Genomic DNA, 21,027 nt, shown 5'->3' with positions numbered 1-21,027 from the left:
TAAATTTTTACATAAATTAAGTATCAAATTAAGTATAACGTTTCATCTTTCAATTAAAAAAACGTCATCGCTTTTCAGAGATATGTTTAAGATGCTGGTTTGTGCTGAAAATACATCTGCTGTCTGAAGAGTAGTTGCAGAAAGTTTCATTTTTTCCCACTCAACTGCTTGAAATAAAAATACTTTATTTTGATAAGGATATTTTGTTAAATCACAGGAGGGGTTTGCATATATTTTTTCACCAAGTGTTGAATATGGAAACCATCAAAGCGAGCTTGCGCTGTAGAGGTAGATGTGTTTCTCAATAGCTACAACAATGGATACATGCCAGAAAACTTTCTGAAAATTTAGCTAGAGCATTTGGGGCTATTTTATTAAGTTGCAGCAGTGCAAACTGAGGAGCAGTTGTCTTCTAAAGCCTATCAGGTAGTTTGTTTGGATTTCTAAGTACTTGCCAAGTCTTCTGGCGTTTAACTGGGCTGCGGCTCACTGCAGGTTTCATTACCATAGTAATGGACACGGGAAGGGGAGCAGAACCTTAATGGAGCAAAATAAAAAAGAGCTGGGAAGATGCCTTTATTGCAGCTCAAAAATCTGTGTATGTCATGTGGTCAGATGAATAAAATACAATGTGCAGTATATATATGTTTAGAGATACAGGAAGTGTGAAATATTGACACCTTGATACTGGGCATGAATAAGTATTTGAAGATTTCCAGCTAACCATCTCTAATGTGAATTTACAGGTTCCCTATGTATAAGGAAATCTAGATTCCTAAAAAAAACGGTTTGAATCTGTATTCTATAGACCAGTTGTCTAAAAGGTGTTCACATTTTTCAGCCTGGATTCATCCAAGGCATTTGTTGAAGCTGAATGGGAGAGGGAATTAACTTGGCTGGAAAGCAGTTGAAAGAGCAATGTTAGTATTTCAGTATGAATGTTTAAGATATTTTTAAAATATTGTTGAATGGATGGGGATCTAGAATATAAAGCAAATGCATATACAGTTCTTGTAAATAACTAAGTTAGTATGAAAGCTCACAGTTATGCTTCACAAGCAGGTCATGTCTGCTTTGTATTGAATACAGTTGATCTGTTTGATTTTTTTTAAAAAAAGCATGATTAGAAAAAAATAATAAAAAATAACTATGCAATTTATATTGCTGTTCAGATCTAATTAAGCATAAGAAGTTTGAAATTATGTTTGCTGTAAGAGATAATCAGTTTTCTCTAGATTTTGTTCTTTTTAATAATTTAGTACTTTACTGTGTCTTGACAAGTAAGACTAGTTCAGAGAATCATCTTTTTATTAATGCTCTCAAAATGCAGTGAGGTAATAATCCCACAGTGCAGAACTCCTTTGCCAAGAGATTTTTGTTTAGAAAAACAACAAACTTTAGAAGTAGGCTGTTTGAGGGAAATTAAAATTACTTACAATTATATTTTTCCAAAGCAATAATGTAGCGCTGTGCATTTATATGCTGCTGTACTGGATGAGCCAGGCAATGCTTCAGTACATTTTGGTAATTTATATTCTTATGTGTGTTTTTTTTAGATCTAAAGTGGCATTATTTAGAGTTTTGCTTCAGTATTAAAGGGCTGTTTTAAGTCAAAGATCATGTATGAAATGAATTCTGTTTCACATTTTAAAATGTTTCAGTTTTTTATTACTCTTTTTTTTTTCCTGTTTGTTGTAACACAAATAATTGTTTTTGGAAAGGGGGGGGAGAAAAGTTCTCCTTTTGTGAGACACTTTTCCCAGGAGTGTTGGTACGCAAAGTCCTAAAGAATTGTCTAAGGCTTTATAGAACAGAAGGTAACAATTGCTCCATTGAACCTCAAAAGGCATAGAATCCTGTAGGCAGGACCCCCCTTAGGATCTGCCTGTAAAGAACTGTGCCTTTTTACTGGGGTGTTTGTTAAAGATTACCAATCTCGATAATACTGAATTTCAAAAGCTAACTCTTTAAACTAGAAGAATAGGCGAAAGTGGTAACAATAGCTCAGTGGCTATGGTCTCACATTGTGCTTGCTTTTTGTTACCCATACATCAAAAGAAAATTTTCCCCAGAAGGGGGTGGTTTTGGGTGCACTACTGCTGAATGGCACATTCTGTTTCAGCTTCAGGTTACAAAAACAATCATGTTTTGAAGTACAGTCAGCAGTAGGATGTTAAAATCTACCTCCTGGAAGGCTTCTGCATTTTTTTGAGTCCTATCTTAAAGATTTTATAATTAGAAACAATGCTTTCTGTTTTTCCTCTGCTGAGAAATTGCTTGTCATTTGCTTAATTAGCTGCCAAGACTTCAAGAGTTTAAAATGCAAAAAGTGAAATACAAACAAACCTAACTCTCTGGTTATATTTTACCAGTAAGTAATGGAATACTGAACTCTAGCTGATTTTTTTGTTTATTTTCTTAGCATATCATACTTCTCTTTCAGCCGATTCAGCTCATCAAACAATATTGATCATCTGTTGCTATTTTTTTTCCCTCAAAAAATCAGAATATGAATCCCCCACTTCCACCACCACCTCTCTTGTCTGCTGCAATCATTGCATCAGCTTCTTCTGGACCTCAGTCTGCAGGTGTAATACAAAGGCCAACATCAGGATCAGCTGACCAAATGGCACATTTACGACCACAAACTCGTCCAAGTGTGTAAGTAAAATTGAAACTTTTTGCCAATCAGAACAATGTAACGAGTTCAATAACTTCATTTATACATACTTTGTGCCAGCTGGCTATGTTCTGCTAAAATTCCCAGGAAACCATGCATACAACTTAGAACAAAAACAAGGCATGCATAAAGGTGATATCCTCAAATGGCTTTTGCACTGAGGGTTATTTATGCCTTAAGTAGATATCATCAGCTCTTGATGTGTATAGGAAACAGTCACTTCAAAAATACAAAATGTTTATCATGTCGAAGATGAATGAATCGTTGAGTCAGTGATGAGGACTGTGTAACTCGCAAGTGGCAAACACAGGAGTGAATTTATTCAATGTTTTCTGTTATGCATCGAATGAAAAGGCTATTCTCATATGGAATAACTTATGCCAAAACATAGAAATGCTGTATCTCATTTAGACTGTTATATTAGCATGTCATTGTCAGTCTGCTTGTCTGAGATGCGATTGAAATTTGACTGAGGATTCTACAGTTCAGTTAATTAGTGGGTGTCAATTTGGAATGAAGGCAGAAAGCTGCTAGTTAGCATTATGTCTTCACACTTGTACAAGCAAATGTGCATCATCCTTCTGGGTGAAAATATTTTGTGTATTAACATGTGCTTCTGACAACATCTTCTCGGAAGCTTCTTTGTGTGCAGTTTGGAGAATAAGAAAGAAAAGAAAAAATAAAAATCAGGAGTGGTTGAACCACGTAATTAGACACATTTGAATAATGCAAGGGCTGCTTTTGTTCTCTCTTTCTTTTTTTTTTTTTTTATCTTCCCACCAGGTTTCCTCCCACTCCAAAAGAGCGCCCATCTTGTACAGCAGGTGCATCTGGGTTTGGGCTGTTTCTTCAATGTTGAGCATTTTAACGCTGCTTCTTATGGATCATTGTGCTTAGTGCAGTTAATCAAGTTCCCATCTCATTTATTCCAATCCTCCATCTTCAAAGGGTTGCTCTATAAGAGGATACTAATGAAATTTGTAATGATTTAACTAAAAGGGAAGTTAATGAACACCAATTAAGGCCCATCAGTTGCTTTCCCATAGAGGTTCAGCATGTGGCTTTGTAGATTATGTGCTAGTGAAGCCTTTTGTTGCCAACATGTTATATCTAGCCTTTAAAGCATATTTTGAACTTGCTTTACTATGTACCTATATTGCCTTTAAAGCATTTTTGCAGGTAATGCAAAGATTCTTGGGTAGACAACAAAAAATACAAATACAGTACAAAGTAGATAAGCATGCAGTTAATGCTTTCGTTACTGTGTGTAAAAGACGATTTTGACCAGAGAATGTTATATAAAGATTCCTTTCTACTCCTGGAGTAACAAGGGGAGTGGGAAAGACTAAAACTGCAAGTAACTGTGGACCCTTTTCCAAAACAGGACATTCTACCCATCTACCCTGATTGGCTACATCTTATGAAAAATACATTCTTTTTGAAGAAATGTGATTTATTAGAACGTCATTTCCTATAGATCAGGGACCATGATTATATAAACGTTTATATAAAAAAATTTTAACAGTTTTCTAATGTTCAAATTGTGGCAGAAAATAGAACTCCATATATCACTTTTTAATATGACCCTCTGCATTCTTATTTGAAGACTTCCTTAGGAATATTCCAGCATGCAAATACAAAAGTTGCAGGTTTATTTTTTTATTTTTTCTCTGTAAATCCAGATACAGTTTGGTACTAATATTTAAAAAAAAAAAAAAAAGTAAAATGCTTCTCAGTTTTCAGTATGATTTCAGATGCGCTATATTATACATTAATGTTGCTTTGCAGGAAAAAAAAAAAAAAGAGTGAAGAAACTTTAAAAGGTGAACAACTGCTAGCTAACTTACCCATAGACTTCCAGTTCCAGTATCTTTTTTTACACTGCAGTTGCGTGGGAGGATTCCAATTTTGCAATTTGATAAGTATTTCTGATGCTGATCTTTTATTCCCAACTAACTGAAAATTTCCTCCCCCTCCCTTCCATTTCCTCCTCCCAAAAGTTGGCATGTCACCTAGTGGAAGAGATTAGAAGGAAGCGTGGTGAGAGAGGAGTGGGTTTTGATGGGATCTGGAGTCATTAATCGCCTATTTAGAGGTCACTAACTGAATAAAGGAAATGGACAATCTTATTGGAAGTATTTATATGTTACAATGCTTTTAATGGTCATTGTTCTCCTTGTTACTACCATAACTTACTGGTTTAATATTGAAACAGTGTGATTGATCAACTGCCATGTAACCCTTTCTGCCATGACTTCTCAACTCCGACCCTGAATTCTCTCAGCTAGAAAACATAAATGATGTTTGTAATGGTTTTAGATTTAACAATTACATCTACTTTCCTTTCTTGTAGATATATTGCTATATACCCTTACACTCCTCGAAAGGAGGATGAACTGGAACTGCGGAAGGGAGAAATGTTCTTGGTATTTGAACGCTGCCAAGATGGCTGGTTCAAGGGAACTTCCATGCACACAAGCAAGATTGGTGTTTTTCCTGGCAATTATGTGGCTCCAGTTACAAGGTACGATTTCATACAGGTGTCTAAATAGTTCCTAGGTGTCTAGTTTCAGGTCCTAATCCTTAAACTAAATAATGGAAAAGCTGTAGGTGTCAGCAACTAGCGTGTTTTTCAGTTGTGTTTTAGTGTTTTGTTTTCAATTTTGGCAGGACAGTGACAAGTGCATCACAAACAAAAGTTCCCATGTCTACTGCTGGCCAAACAGGACGAGTGGTAACTATGGTCAGCCCTTCCACTGCTAGTGGAACATCTCAGAAGCTCCAGGGGAATGGTGTGGCAGTGAACTCCAGCACAGTACCCACAGCTGTGGTTTCTGCAGCACATATCCAAACTAGTCCACAAACCAAGGTCCTTATGCACGTGACAGGACAAATGACAGTCAACCAGGCTCGCAACGCAGTTAGAACAGGTAAAAGAAAAAATTATAATAAAAAAAAAGCTTTCTATTTGCAGTAGTATCTTTGTGGTAAACTATAGGATTTGTCTGGGCAGGTAGCTTGAGTTAGAATATGTGTAAATACATGTTTCTGTTTTTCTAAAGTATTTTTATATTATAGAGCTGAATGCTTTCTGAAATGCCAGTATATCTCTCTGAATTGATAAATCTTTTATTATTCTCCTCCAAGCAATTGTGTGTACATACGTATTCCTACTGTTGGAAACTTATATATAGGTATTTTAGGTGGAAATTTTTGTTTTTCCATCAGTATCCAGGATGAGGACATTCTTTGAGCTTCCCGACTAATACGCAATTCATGTAGTAATAAAAGTGATAAGAACATCTGAGTCATAGCTTATGTTTTTGTGCTAACTGCATAACAACTACAGATTGCTCTAATTTACCATTCATTGTTAAATTCTCAACCTAACATCTTTGAAGACTTTTAGCATTCATTCATTCTTCTCTTTCAGGGCTGAGGGCTAGTTTTTATGCTTTCCAGTTTGTTCTCTATACTTGACTTGAACTTTTTCCAGCTTTGACTCTGAAACCATTAAGACTAGACTAGCTTCAAGATACGTACCATCTATGTCATAAAACAGTATTATATCCTGGAGAAGAGGAGGCTGAGGGGAGACCTCATTACAGTCTACAACTTCCTCGTAAGGGGGTGTCGAGAGGCAGGAGACCTTTTCTCCATTAACACCAGTGACAGGACCCGCGGGAACGGGGTTAAGCTGAGGCAGGGGAAATTTAGGCTGGACGTCAGGAGGGGGTTCTTCACAGAGAGGGTGGTTGCACACTGGAACAGGCTCCCCAGGGAAGCGGTCACTGCACCGAGCCTGTCTGAATTTAAGAAGAGATTGGACTGTGCACTTAGTCACATGGTCTGAACTTTTGGGTAGACCTGTGCGGTGTCAAGAGTTGGACTTGATGATCCTTAAGGGTCCCTTCCAACTCAGGATATTCTATGATTCTATGATTCTGTGATTTCTGACAGGTATAACTCTGGCTTTACTGTCTGGGGCAGGCCACGTCATAGTGAAACATGCCTTCTTGTTATTTAACCCCAGATCCAAAAAGATTGATAGTGGTATTTTCAGGAGTTTTTGCTTACCAAATCTGTGCACTCCACTGTGGATTTGCCAGGCTAGAAAAATACCATGCGTCTGGAATATTATCTGTTCCAGTTGCTCCTAGGCCCTCAAGAGGAGGAAAAATAATAATAATAAAAATAATTAAAAAAAAAAATACTACAGCAATGTAAACCTCCACTGCAAATTATCCCAGTGTTCCATCTTTCAGCCTTGTATTTGGGCCCTAAGATCTCTTGGATGAAAGAATCATGAATGGAACTTTTTTTAATCACTACATCCTAATTGGCAGAGCAGGAGAGGAAATGAGATTCCAATGGTATAATCTGTTACCAAATTAAGGATGATTATTTTTTATGGTCTCAATATCTGTGATTTAGCCCACTCTTCCTTCATGGTCATCTCCTAAAACACTTTATGCATGCTTGGATGTCAGCACCAGGTTTGATTTTGCAGGTAGAATATGTGCATGTGTCTTTAGATGCTTTGTTTCTTTAATTGGCCCGTCTTCCTCCAGGCTGATCTGAGGCTGGAAAACATGCGATAGTCCTTTGTAACCACTTTGTTCTTTACCTTTAAATTAGAAACAACAACAACAACAAAAACACACCAGGTGCTATTGGCAGCTGGTAAGAGAAACCAAGCAAAACATCTGTACATTTTTGCCTCTCAGGCACAGGTGGTTCCTACTTTAAATCCTTCTTTTGAGCTGTCTAAAAGTTTGCAAGTGACAGCACAAAGGAGAAGGTTCCTGTGGGCTCCAGAGGCTTTTCTGTCTCTGCATCTCTGCACTTCTGTCAAGATGAATAAGCTCTTACAGTTCCATTCAGCTGGAAAACATGACAACATGCTTTCCACCAACTTTTCAGGTCCCAAATGGAAAATTCAAAGGGGCTGCGCTCTCTTCACAGGGAACTTAACATTGGATTGCAGTGTAAAGGTGACCTGTTCAGTCACAGCTCAGTCACAAATATAGATCTGTTCTTGTAATGGCCTGTTTAACTAGAACCGAAGCAATAATGGATGCTTTATGTGCAAATGTTACATAAAACTGTGTAGTCAGCATCTGAAATGTGATCATCTTGAGCTTTTGCTTGCTGAGTGTTGTTCTCTCAGCAAGGCTTCGCAGGCTAATGCTGCATTTTGCAGGGCTGTTCTTCGCTTTCAGTTCAGCTCATGACTTTGGGGATCCTTCTTCAAATGATCTTAGTGAGATGTTGCTCGTCATCATCTGCATTGAGGGGTATGCATTCTTTGATTGAAAGGAGCTGGAAAAGAAGTGTATATTCCGCCTATTTCATTAAAAGATGAACTAATGAAAGCAGGGGAACTTGAAGCCTTTTTCTATGGATTTCATCAGGGATCAGGAAACAAAACAAGAAAGCTATTCCATACTTGTACTCTGTTTGCCTGCAATTATAGTAGCAGCTACTTGTAAGAAAACTGACTTTATGTCAGGAACAAAAGGCAGCATTAACAATTGGCTTTTTTTTTTTTTTTTTTTTTTTTTAATATACCAAAAAGCTTGCTGCTGTTGGTTTTAGGCAAGCCTGCACTCTTCCTTTTTGAAATGTTCATGGTGCTTAGAAAAGGTCTGCTGCAGTGGGAGATCTTACATATCACAGAATATACACAGCAATTTGTGGTGCTTTCTTTTTAGGAAACAACTTGTGTTTCTTATCTCAGAGATTATAATTGGCTATAATACTTTCTGTAGCATTGTTATATCCCATTTGTGAATTGTGTCAGGCTTCTCTAATACACTGTTGGTACAATATACCAAGGGGATTAGTAGACAGCAGAACAGAGTGAGTGAGCGCTAGAGGCTTGATGCCAGCATATCAGTTACGAGAAGACTGCAACTCTAATTAGTATTTGAAAAATCAAAGTGAATTGATATATTTGAGAAGTGCGCTCACCAAGCCAGAGAGATGACCCCTCTCTAGATACTCCGTTTCAGTGTATTTGAAGGAAAGAGGCCGTGCAGCAATGGAATGCGGCGTCTTGCCTCGTGTTGTTTGGGTGAAATGTCTGCACTCCATGCCACCTGATTGTACAGAAATACTCAGCCTGTTTTAATGATCTAAAGCATATAATGTTGATCATATAACTATGGCAGCAGTGTTGCTTCTTGGAAAGGATAAATTAGTTCATGCAGAGGTCTGTGCTTTGCAGCTAGGCTGCAGCCCAGGTTAGTGTATTCATCCCTATGCTGTTTTCCAACTTCCAGTGTAAATGTTGCTTTTATTTCACAAGGGTATGAGTAAATCCGTTCCTATATTTAAACATCCCAAGAGACAATAGCTTACGTTTTCAGAGAAACCACTCACAGCAGTAATTGCCACTGTACTTATTGTTTGAAAGACCCACTAAATCTGTTGTGATTTTGTGAGTAGTTTAGGGAAAACAATCCAATTATATTTTTAGCAGCTTCTATAAGGAGTGTTTCTTCCTACATTGTTTTATATGCCCTGACAACTACACAGCATATTAAAAGGAACAAACAAGTTCCAGGCAGGATTTAATTAGCTCTTGTGAACTAAAATGTGATGTTTGCATTTCTGTTCTTATGTGAAGCATTTTACTTAGCAGCTTGGCTATCTCCACAATAGTTGCAGTGATGTTAATCTTCTGTTGCATACTGGTGCAAGTAGGTTACCAGGAGTATGCTGCCACTTTATTATGCTGAGATAAATTGGATGCTGTGTAAGTTGTTATTATAGTAATACAAATGGAATTGGCACAGGTAGGAAGGAAGCTTCTTGTAATTGATTAGTTATAACACAGTGACAGTACCTCTCTTTCTGTGTGCCTTATGAAAAGATGAACTCTCTTGCATATTATTCTTTTGTTCTAGTTGCTGCACACAATCAAGAAAGACCTACAGCAGCAGTCACACCCATACAAGCACAGAGTCCAACATGCCTTATTCCTGCAGCTGTGATCATTCCCCACCACTCCGTTGCCTCCCAGCAGCTCCAGCCCCAGCTTCCAAATACTGCTGCTTACGTCACAGCTGTGAATGTGAACCGCTCAACCATCCCTCTGGCATGTGCAGCAGCTTCTTTGAATTCTCCCAGCGTTGCTGCTTCATCTTTGGAGGGAGATATTAGTGGGAGAACTGTAAACACTCACCCTGGAGCTCCTGCATCTCCAGAGAGTGCTTTAGCAGCTGGTGGAAGTGCTGCTGTCAGTAAAGCAGACAAGGACAGCAAGGTGGGTAGAGAATCAAATCACTTCCTTGCATTCTCCAATTTTTATCATTCAAACTTTTCAGAAATCTGTATTTATTTCTTACATTTGCTGAATTGGAGGACCGTAAGTTTGCAAGGCTGAGCCTGAATCCCAGGCAGCCATTTTGTGACTACAGCAAGCCCATTCATGGCCATTCCATAATAATTTAGGAGGGATAAAATACAGAGCAGACTTTGGAGAAGGGTTAAAATAGGGTAGCAGATTGATGCCTCTAGTGGTGAAAAAAGGTGAACTGGTAAAGTTCAGACGAGCTATTTGACTCTTGGAATTTTAAATACTTTGTTTTCTGGAACTGTGACCAGATTGCCAGGTGCTTTAGAAAGTTACATGGTTAGTAACTGTTATCAGTAAGAATCTCTAAACTAGTATACTACCCTGGTAATAGGAAAAAAAAAAAAAGGTAAGAAAAAAAGAAAATAACAACAACACCAAAACTTATAGGAACATAAGAAGTTTGGTCTAACAAAATGAAATTCATATTTAGTAAAAAAACAGTATCCCTTTAGGTTGTATAAGTGGAAAAAATCAATTATGAAACATTAACTTTACATATAGTATTATAACATCTGTCTTGTTAAGTAGACAGAGACTATGAAAAAGGTTACAAGGAGTGCTTATTGTACAAAGAAAAAAAAGAAAGCTGCAGTATCAATCACATAAGTATCTTTTGGAAAGGGAGGTCAGTAGAGTTTCTAGTGATTCAATTTCTCTTCCTTCCATTTAAAGTACTTTTCTCTGTCTGAAATCATTTTCACTGTCCAACAAACCACGTCATTATGTTACATTGTTGGCAGAAACATTTCTCCAAATTTCTGAGTGGTTTTCTTTTACAGTTGTGGTGTCTTTGGAATCTTTTTTTTCCTGTTTTTGACAATTTCCTTTAAATCTCAAATGTTTTAGACATTACCTTGCTACTTTTCACCCACATGCACTCCTTAATGACGTTTTTGAAGGTTTTAATCATAGGTTTGTAACTGTAATCTCACCCACTTCTTAATTATTTTTGCTGATTATTATTGAATGGAGGAACCTAGAACTTTGGTGGGTTTTTTTTGTTTGTTTGTTTGTTTTTTTAAATGGCTTTAGCTGTAACCACTGAATCTAGACCAAGGTGCTTTTAGGCAGAACTTTTAGAAAATAGATTTAGAGTTTAAGGTTGAAGATGCTAACATATTCGGACTGTGTTAATTTCTTTTAGTTTCTCTATTTCTTTCCTATATTGTAGACAGCAGTTCTTTCCTGAAATAGCTTTAATTTATTGGAGACTTGGAAGAAAGACTATTTTTCATTCACAGTTCACCAATTCCACTGCATCCCAAGCTATAATAAAAATCTCATATTGCTTAGCTTTTCTCTTTCTGTGGTTAAATAGCTTATTTTTGTCTTCAGGGCTTACAATCTGGCACCTCTCATAAGCACTAAATTCACTTAGTCAAAGGGTTGGTAAGAAGATCACTGCCACACCCCTTTAAAAAAAAAAAGACAAACACACAAGCTACTTAAATAATTCTCTTTAGGGTAAGTCTTAGTCTTCAGGGATTCCTGTCTGGACAAGCAAAAAGAATGTTTACAATTCTCCCCTCTAGCAGAACAGCAAAACACAATACATTCCCCTTGTGGCAAATTTCTGCTAAATCATGAAGGTCTTCTCTTACTGAGGGAGGGTAAATAAAAGACACTTATCTAAACAGCAGCCTCCAGGGCAGACTTTTTCTCCCTGGTTGGTTTGAAATAATTCTTTATTCCTTCCTAGAAACTTCCCTGTTAACTAAATGTTTACTTCTTAGATTCCCTTTGTGGGAATCTAACTCCTCACTCCTTTTTCTAGACAACCTTTTGGGCCAATGCCATTGGCTTTCTAAAGTAAGCCTTAACTTACCTTAACTGAGCAAAAGGGCTTAGCATATTCATGGTCTAAACGAGTCACTGTTTTTCTCTTTAGAATTTTAATAATTATCTTTCTCTTTTATAATTTTCATAATTAACTCTTGTAATAATTTGTACAATGTCAAGCATTTCCTCATAATTTACTTGAGTCCTCTCTGATCAAGGTGACATCTGTAAGAAGGAAGTGTTCAACTCTTTGTGGAATGCCTTTGTTCTAAAATGAAGCACTGCTTTTTGTTCACAGAAAGAAAAAAAGGGGTTGCTGAAGCTGCTTTCTGGAGCATCCACCAAACGCAAACCCCGCATGTCACCTCCAGCATCACCAACTCTGGAGGTCGAGCAAGCAGCTGCAGAGTTAGCCCTGCAAGGTGCAGTTGGGCCAGAGCTTCCCTCAGCAGGTGGTCACAGCAAAGCTGGATCCTGTCCCACTGACTGCGAGGTCTCTGGGCTGGCGCAGGAGACGCAGCATCGGAAGACAAGTTCCCTGGATTCCGCTATTCCAATAGCGCCGCCGCCTCGGCAGCCGTGCTCATCCCTGGGTCCGGTCCTGAATGAGTCCAGGCCTCTTGTCTGTGAAAGGTAAATTATCCCTGTCATGAAACTTAGGCAAACCAAGGAAAAAATTGCACACGGATATTTGTTGTGTATTAGAACTGTTAGTAGCTCTTCAAAATGCTGAGGTTTTGTAGAAAAAATAGAATTTGCTCATTTAACATTGCTTTATATGCTTATCAACCAACTCTAATGTTTGTTTTTCTTTCTGTGTTACTTTAAAGTTTTGGCATAAAAAGACACTCAAACACACTGAGAACTGAGGTAGATGAAACAGAACACTTTATAGTCTTGTGTATGTGAACATCAGGTTAGTCTTTGGGATTATTAGCAGTACATAATTGCCAGCCCAAATATATGTTGAATAAGGCACTTATCTATGCTTAGGCTTGCTATGTAATTTCTTGAACTGTTGCAGAGATGGCTTTTCTTTGCATGAAGGCCCTGTTACTGTGCACTCCACATAGGAACCTGTAGGGCAACCTCTGCATCCTGGCAAGTAAGCCTAAAAAGCGCACAGTTGTCTGATCTCTGAAGCTGACAGGCAGTTGCTTTAAAGTTCTGTCCCTTTTATTTTGTGTCCACGTATTATTTTCAAATTTCAAGGTCCTCAGTAGGCTGCACAGCCTGTGAAGGAAGTGGCAGTTTTCTGTCTCTTTTTATTACCCTTGGTAGTAGACAAGTAATATGAAGAATGTCGTAGGATTTCTTTTGCAGTAGCTACAGGATTGTGTGGGATACAGAAAAAAATAGGGTTGCTGTATAACAGTTCTAAGACTAAATTGATTCATGCTGACTACTGTAGACTTTGTTCTGATACTATTAACTCGTGGCATGTGGGCATACCATTGCACTTCCAGAGTCCCACTGATCTAAAGCTACATTTGTGTCTTAAGAGACGGACAGTATGTAAGTTTCTATTTTGACTTTTATTTGACTTCTGTCATACCTTTAGCATTTTTTAAAAAAGGTTATTACTGTTTCTGTGCAGTTTTCTTGCAGGAAATGTCTTATTTCATATTAAATTTCTAAAGTTGATTACATTCATAGATAGAAAATAAAAGCTGAAGGACTTTGCTTTAAAACTAACAATTTATTTTCACATCATCACGAATTTATTTGGCACAGTAGTATATTTTAGTGCTTTAAATGTGACAATAATATCAAATTCATTCTGGTATGACCAGTGGATATTCATATAAAGCTATTTGCATCCTCACAAAATGTGGATTTTTCATTTCCATGATGGAGTTTTTTTCTTGTTACTACTTATTGCAAATGATGCTGTATACTTTTATTGATATAATAATAATATACACTCAAACATTCCTTTTAGTATAAATCTGTGTCCATAATGTTTGTTTAAGTGATAATTGCTACCACAAAATAATTTTCCCTGATAGTCATGTAGAATCGTTACACTTTTGTCAGCACATTTAAATAGAATTTCATCTGGGTTCTCTTTTTCCTTTTCAGGACAGAGTTAATACTTTTCTTGCTGATTTGCTCTTGTTAAGTTTGTTTCTTTAGGCTGAATTGCTTCAAATCTGTTGCTTAATAATGCATACAACTCACCTTGTACTCGAAGTGTTCAGAGTAACTTAGAAGCATCAATCAGTCTTACTAGTTCTCAGCAGGCATATATAGGGAATGTACTGATGGTACAATAGTATCTTCAGTGAAAATTTGGAGTTGAGGAGAAAAATAAAAATAAGTTCAGCAAAAAGCAAAAGAACAGAGAAATCTCCTGCTAAAATTGTTCTGCTCTTAAATATCACAATTGCCATCACAGGCTACAGTCTGTTTGGAAAAAGTTTTGGTACTCTTTCTATTCTGACTCCAGCTTTGGACTATAATTATTAGTGTTTAAAGTTTATTTACAAATCTGACTCAAGGATTTAGGAGTCAGGTTCTGCTGATATTCTGGATGAATTGGCAGCAAAAGTGTCTGAATCAACTCTGAAAAGCCCTTGAAAATATTCCTGTTTAACACTGAGTTTTCCCTGGAGTCCTGGCTGCCTTTAAAGAGTCCTGGCTGCCTTTAAAGACACAGGAGTAAATTCTCATTGTAATCCCACTGTTTCTCCGTTCTCTAGAATTGCGGGTTCTCTAAGAGTGTGTTTGATGTATGCTCTACAGAAAATAGGAAGTAAAAAGGTGAACCATGAAAGAGATTGTTTCCAGTTATACAGAATAAATGGATTAGCATATTTGATAGTGCACAGATTCTTTGTGGTGTGGATTTGCAGATAAATATTGTGATACCTGTAGCCATTTCTCTAAAGGAAGGGAAGATGATGGTATTCCCTTCCATCTTAATATTGCAGGACTTCTCTGTAGCAAACCAGTGGTTTACTTGCCACTACTGTACTCTTCTCCTTTGAGCTAGGTTGACTGCCCAATGGTGACAATGCTCTTCCATATGTTCATTATAAAGGATAAGGAGAAACGTTAAACAAATTTCATCCAAGCCTCTCTTCCAGTCTGGGGCAGTTTGGAGAATTCTTGTCTCCTCACAGAGTGCGTTAGATCACCTGAGACTTTGCAATGGCGTTCAGTCATTCTTCTGGTCCCTCAGCCAAGCTGCAAGTTGTCTTACAGTGGTACCAAATCTTTTTCAAGACTTTTCTCTTTTAGAAGGAAGCATTGATTAAATAGCCTTAGGTTTTACAGTAAATATATAGCACTGTAATAATCAACTTTTCAGCACCCCACAAGGGGGTTAAAAACCTGAAATCGGACCTAAACGCACATCACTGTGTAACCTAAACTATAAAACAAGTCCTTCATCCAGTTATTGTGAAAGATAGCAGAAATTTTGCTCTGCCAGTAAAGTGGCTCCAAGCCATTTAATTCCCCACAGAGTGATTGGTATAATATCTGTTTCCAGTGAGCAGGCTCGTGGCTTAGGAGGGCAACAGGTTTTATCAGGTCTGGCAGCATGTAACTCTGCTCAGAACCATTCCCCCCTAGAAGGGGGTTGATTAGTGCATCAAGGCACCTACTCAGCAAATGCAAAAGCTGCACAACAGCAGTATATAGATGAGGTGAAAAGTAAAAATTAAAAAAATAAATAAAAAAAGGAAGGTTTAATATAAACTTAACTAGTGTAATAACAGTAATTCCAACTTTCCATTGTCTGCTTTCCCCAGATAACTTTATTTTTGCATATGTGAAAGTATCCTCGAGGTGACTGGACAAATGATTCATAAAACAAAATAGGAAAAACACAAGTAAAACGGTCTAAAAATAACTGCAAATAGCTTGGAAGAAGATCAGTATTTAGTGAAACTGAAGCGATGAAGGAACAGAAACACATGAAAGATGTAATCCTTTTCATGTTATTGGAAAGTGTCAGAAATACCAATATTACCAATGAAGAGTAAAATGGAGAAATGTGAAGACAGATCACCTTCACCCCCCTAAAAACAAAATAAAATAAATCACAAATACAAAGTGCAACAGCACTATGGGATACAGCCAGACGTGAGGAATATCAGGAAAAAAGTCATGGCAAATGTAGTGGTTGCTTCTGGGAAGCTGTTGCAAGTTTATTTTTATAATATTTGATCACTAACTTATTAGAAAGAATAACGTTTTGAAACATAATTTAAAAAAATACTGTAAAACAGTCAAAGCAAATAGAAAGAAAACACATATTGTGCATCTAAATATACTGGGCAGATGGGGGATCGTTGTAACTGAAATAAAGTCGTAGTTTATAAGTCACTGATGAGTATACTGTGCACATAAAAAGCATTCATAGATTACGTGGCCAAAAGGATCTGCAAATTTGACCTTCAGACATTGAAAACATTTGCAAATACTGAATAGGGAGATAAACAAGGAAGTGTTTTGGGGATTCAAACATGGGAATGAGAAAGTTTTTCCAAAACATAACTCACACTTAGTAAACGTGGTTGTTTTTTTCTAGGAACCTGGCAATGAATTTTAGAGCTGAAGCATAAGCTCTTTACTCTGCATAAAATTGGTAATTTTGACAGTCTGTTGTTTGAAGAATTGAAGAATAATTTTTGTTCCATAGTTGATAGAAGGTGATCTGAATGGACAGCTGAATGAATTTATGATGAGTGTGGATGGGATCACCTCTGTTTGGGCAAATATAATTTGTAAAATATGACCTGAAATTTGCTGGTTTGCCATAATAAGAAGAGATGGTGTGATCTTCAAGGCACAAACTCTTGTAGGTTTTCTGCTGATTCAGCATCGCAGAAGATAGTAAAACAGCACTTAAATGCCAGGAGTGTTGTGCTTTGTGTTAGACATTAGATTACAAGATGAATGTCAAAGTATTTGGAAAGCTAATGAGAGGTACTAAGCTACTGCAGGGGTGTGAGTGTTCCAATCTGTATGGAAAGCTTTGTATTTCTGTGCAAGCTGGTGGTGGTCTAGGGAGGGCAAAGAGAAGATGGGTATTTGCAAAGTTGTTGGTTTTAACACTTAAGAAGGAAAGGAATAGACTAGTCTATTAATTCAGGAGAATGCAGAGGTAACTTATGGACAGCATTAGAAACTGAAATGAGGGCATTTCAAGTGAAACAAATATTTACAGGGCGCAATTTGAAAGAATGGAAGGTAAGTAATACAGGTATTCTTTTTTAACACTCAATTTTAATGGGCTTTCTTTTAGATAAATATAGTGTGTGTTCTGTAGTGTGATGGTTAATTTTCAGCCCCTAAAGCAGCCATTTATTGCAATAGTTGAAGTTCATCATACCTTTATTGCAGTCCTTTATCTTTTACTATCTTGTCCTGTCTGAGTAGAGGCTGTTGTTTATGTCAAGTAGTATACATTCTTGAGAGAACTTATGGTCTATTAAAAATGTTTGCTTCTTATGTCTTAAGGCAGCAAACTTTGAAGGCTCTTAACCTTAAAAGTTTTTTAATTCTACAGTCAGCCATGGATTCAATTTGATTTCAACATGCAAGCATTACTGGCTGTGTAGCTAGAAACTCAATTATAATAATTATCAGAAAACTTTGGAGAAGTTGACACAATTGTCTGCAGAGCTATAACATTTAAATTTTAGGTTGATGCGAACTCAAGCTGTGATATTAGGTTGAGTGGTGTTATACGTGTTTGAAAATAAGTATAGAAGAGTGATTGTAGCCTGTATTTAATGTGTAGTGGAAGTCATATTCAAAAAGTGATTTTACTGTGAAAAATTGGAAAAACATACTTTTTTTTTTTTATCAGTCAGATGCTAAAGAAAATTGTTGGGCTGAACACTTCTTTAAAATGTTGTTTTAATATAGTAGTACACAAATTATGCAACTGTGTCTAATTAAAATGGCATGCATTCTTTTCCTGAAAAGCTTCTAAGATAAACACAAATAATTAAAAACAAATGCAAATTAATCTGTTTTGTTAGTTGCATCTTTTTATACTATTCCTTTTCTTAAGAACATTCCCTGGGATAACATCACATTAAACAAATAGTCATAAAATTATGCCCAATTACTGCTGTGAATGCTTTGATATTGTTGAGTCATGCTAGCTGGAAGAGTCTGTAAATTTATGTCCAAAAATGTGTTTATGGGTTTTCTCCTGTTATTTGACCTTTTAGTGCATTTTTACTGGGATTTTGGTTAAAAAATTGTGGTAGGAGATGCTTATGTTTGACTTAAATTCATTATGTTGCTGTTACTATTTTCTGTTCAAGATATACTTAACTTTTAATTTGCTGTGTTCTACTCAACAAACAGTTCTAGGCAGTTTCCTGTTTTGATAAGTTTTAACATGCACAAGAATATTTTTAAAAGCATTGTTTTTTAAAAAGAACCTGAACTAAGGTGGGATTTTTTTTTTCTCTAATTATACAGGTACAGAGTTGTGGTGTCTTATCCTCCTCAGAGTGAAGCAGAACTTGAACTTAAGGAAGGTGACATTGTTTTTGTACACAAAAAACGTGAGGATGGCTGGTTCAAAGGCACTCTGCAACGAAATGGAAAAACTGGCCTTTTCCCTGGCAGCTTTGTAGAGAACATTTGAGAAGATTCATTCCGAGAGCTTCAAATCATACCATACTGCAAAGTAGCACAAGTATTTTACCAGAAAAAGCACAGTCATGAAATATTTTCAAGTGACTGTAATGTAAACAAAAATATTACATATTTTTACAGTGTCTATAGCACAATTACACCAGCGAACAAAGAAGATGAAGGCATCTGCTGGTTTTATCACTTCGGATTCTTAAGTGTGATGTGTGCCTTGTACTGTCTGATTTATTATATAGAGGAACTTTTTTCCCCCAGCTATGTTACATAAATGAACATTTGTTTACAAGGCTGTAACTAATTTATTCTTGTTTTTTTTTTTAAACTTGAATTTTGTGTAATAGCTGAAATTCTTGTGACTATGATTTTAACAAATTATTAATTTATGAAAGAATAACTAAGGGGAAGCTGGATTCTCTCCTTATGAACAAGCAATTATATCTGATAAAGAGCCTCCCGTTTATCCTCTGGACATTTTTCCCCTGCTGTGTCTGACAGTGGAGTAAGTCTCTGTTTTACGAGTTAATGTTGAGTGGTGGTGATGTGGCGTCAAATAGAATTTGCCAGGTGGGGAAAAAATGTGTATTTAGTTCTTTGGATGGAGAAAAAAAAAGTCAGTGGTGTTCCTGAGTCTAGTTCTACTCCTTCATAAATCACCCAAGCAATGTTTCCAGGAGGCAAAGATGTATGTGAACAACTGATTAAAATTCGGCAATCTCAAGGTTAGAATCATCTCAAGGTTAGGAAGGAAGAAATTTAGAAGTGTCGGTAAGAAATGCCCTATACCTTCTGTTTATGTAATAACTGGGCTATTTGAACAAAGCTTAGCTTTGTATAATTTGGCCAGTCCTTTGGGCATTTAGCGCTCAGGAACCAACAAAATTGGAAGGAATGTTAAAGCCCAACACTTAGAACAATGATAACTTGAAAACACCTGTTTGAAAAGACTTAATACAAAAATAAATTTATAAGTTGTACTTAATGTTTAAAAATGCCTAAGAAGTGTAATTTGCTGTTTTCTTCTCAAACTGATCTGCATGGCCAAGAGATGTTTAAAAATGTCTGAGCAATAGTGGTGGTAAGTGATGCACTTGTGTTAAAGTAAAAGGCTGTATGAAACACTGTGAAAATTTTACTAACTTCTTAACCATTGCTACTTTGGTATGTTCTGACCTTTTATTTGTCTTGCATGTGTTATTCGATTCTTGCAGTAATATAGCTGTGCATGATTTGCATTTTCCATCCCAATTATCTGTTGCTGGGTTATTTTGCTCTGAAAGTTTCCCAAAAGCCACTTGACCAAAACTAGTGAGCAACTCACCTTCAACTAGAGAAGGTGTCCAGTGTTTGAATCATTAATAAAATATTTTAATGTCCTTGCAGCTGATGGATATAAAGAATGCAGCCTGCAAGAAAAGTGTTGTTAGTCTTTCAGGGTTTTGTTAGAGATTTGACACTGGTGAACACACACGCTACTCAGCTGAACTTGCTTTTTTTATTTTATTGTTTGATTGTAGAAGTTCAATTGTGACTTTTTGCAAGACACTGAGCACCATCATCTCCAGTTAAATCTGATGTAATTTGGCTGTTACTCAGCACTTTACAAAGGGAAGCCAGTAGTGTGTTTCAGTGTCACACAGTATACAGAATAGTGATGTGTTAAATCCTTATCATTTTATTTTTTGAAGTTATACATTGAAAAATATCATATTAGCGACAAGGATTCCTTGCCATATCAGGTAGTTATCATGATGGTCTTAAAAATAAGAAAAAGTATATCTATAAGTATATGTAGTTGGACATGACATCATTCCCAAATTAACCATCTCTGAAACACTGTATAATTCAGTTTTTGTGTTTTTAAATATTTTAAATAGTTTACTTGAATATTCATGTAATATATAAAGGTTTTGTGAAATGAATTTTTAGTTAGGAAGAAGCTGATATCAGCTTTTGTCAGCATAAATTGGCACTAGTGTGTCATAATATTCTTATTTTGGAAAATTTATTGCATTTTATATTAAAGACTACTAAAGGTTAATTTTTTCTATCTCTACTCTCCATATTTTAAACAAAGTGACTAAGGTACCTCTATTAATAGAATTTCATGGTGTAAAGTCAATTAAAAATCAGCTGTTAAATCCAGTAGTTCTGTTAGATGGAATACATTTTAAATTTTTTTAATATTAAATGTTTGTAAAAAGGGCTTATTACATAGCAGTGCAACAATGACAAAAATGCAGTTTATTATGCCTTTTTTGGTGATCTTTTAGGGGTTATTTTGGTTTTGGCTTGGGATTAATTCAGTGTAGAAACAGACAAACCCTGTGCATTTGCTTTGTGTAATTCCATAAAAAATTTTGTAAGATATTTTATATCTATGTTTGAAGTCCAGTGAATGTTAAGTGTTTGATTTACTATGTTAAACTTCCAATCCTAATAAATATTTTCTTAGCAAACAGCTAAATCAAAATGTGTATGCAAACATTAAACATAAATTACTTGTAAAAACAAACAAAACAAAACAAACAAACAAACAAACAAAAAAAAATTAATTACAGAATTTATAGGAGGATATTTC

General features: G+C 36.3%; 1 protein-coding gene across 1 annotated transcript in view; it reads left to right on the top strand.

The window, feature by feature from the left end:
* The window catches only part of SH3RF1 (SH3 domain containing ring finger 1), an 86,686-nt gene extending 65,767 nt beyond the window's left edge, over window positions 1–20,919 (top strand). The window contains exons 7-12 of the mRNA XM_084518333.1: window positions 2,507–2,661; window positions 5,034–5,204; window positions 5,351–5,610; window positions 9,592–9,950; window positions 12,121–12,455; window positions 18,273–20,919. Coding sequence (XP_084374459.1) covers window positions 2,507–2,661; window positions 5,034–5,204; window positions 5,351–5,610; window positions 9,592–9,950; window positions 12,121–12,455; window positions 18,273–18,441 — 1,449 coding nt within the window. The 3' untranslated portion in view covers window positions 18,442–20,919. The remainder of the gene's footprint in view (window positions 1–2,506; window positions 2,662–5,033; window positions 5,205–5,350; window positions 5,611–9,591; window positions 9,951–12,120; window positions 12,456–18,272) is intronic.
* The last annotated feature ends 108 nt before the right edge of the window (window positions 20,920–21,027 follow it).

Source organism: Aythya ferina, assembly GCF_964211825.1.
Source record: "Aythya ferina genome assembly, chromosome: 4".
Classification (NCBI taxonomy): Eukaryota; Metazoa; Chordata; class Aves; order Anseriformes; family Anatidae; genus Aythya; species Aythya ferina.
Note: the sequence above shows the minus strand (reverse complement) of the source record. Positions and strands in the feature narration are given on the sequence as shown.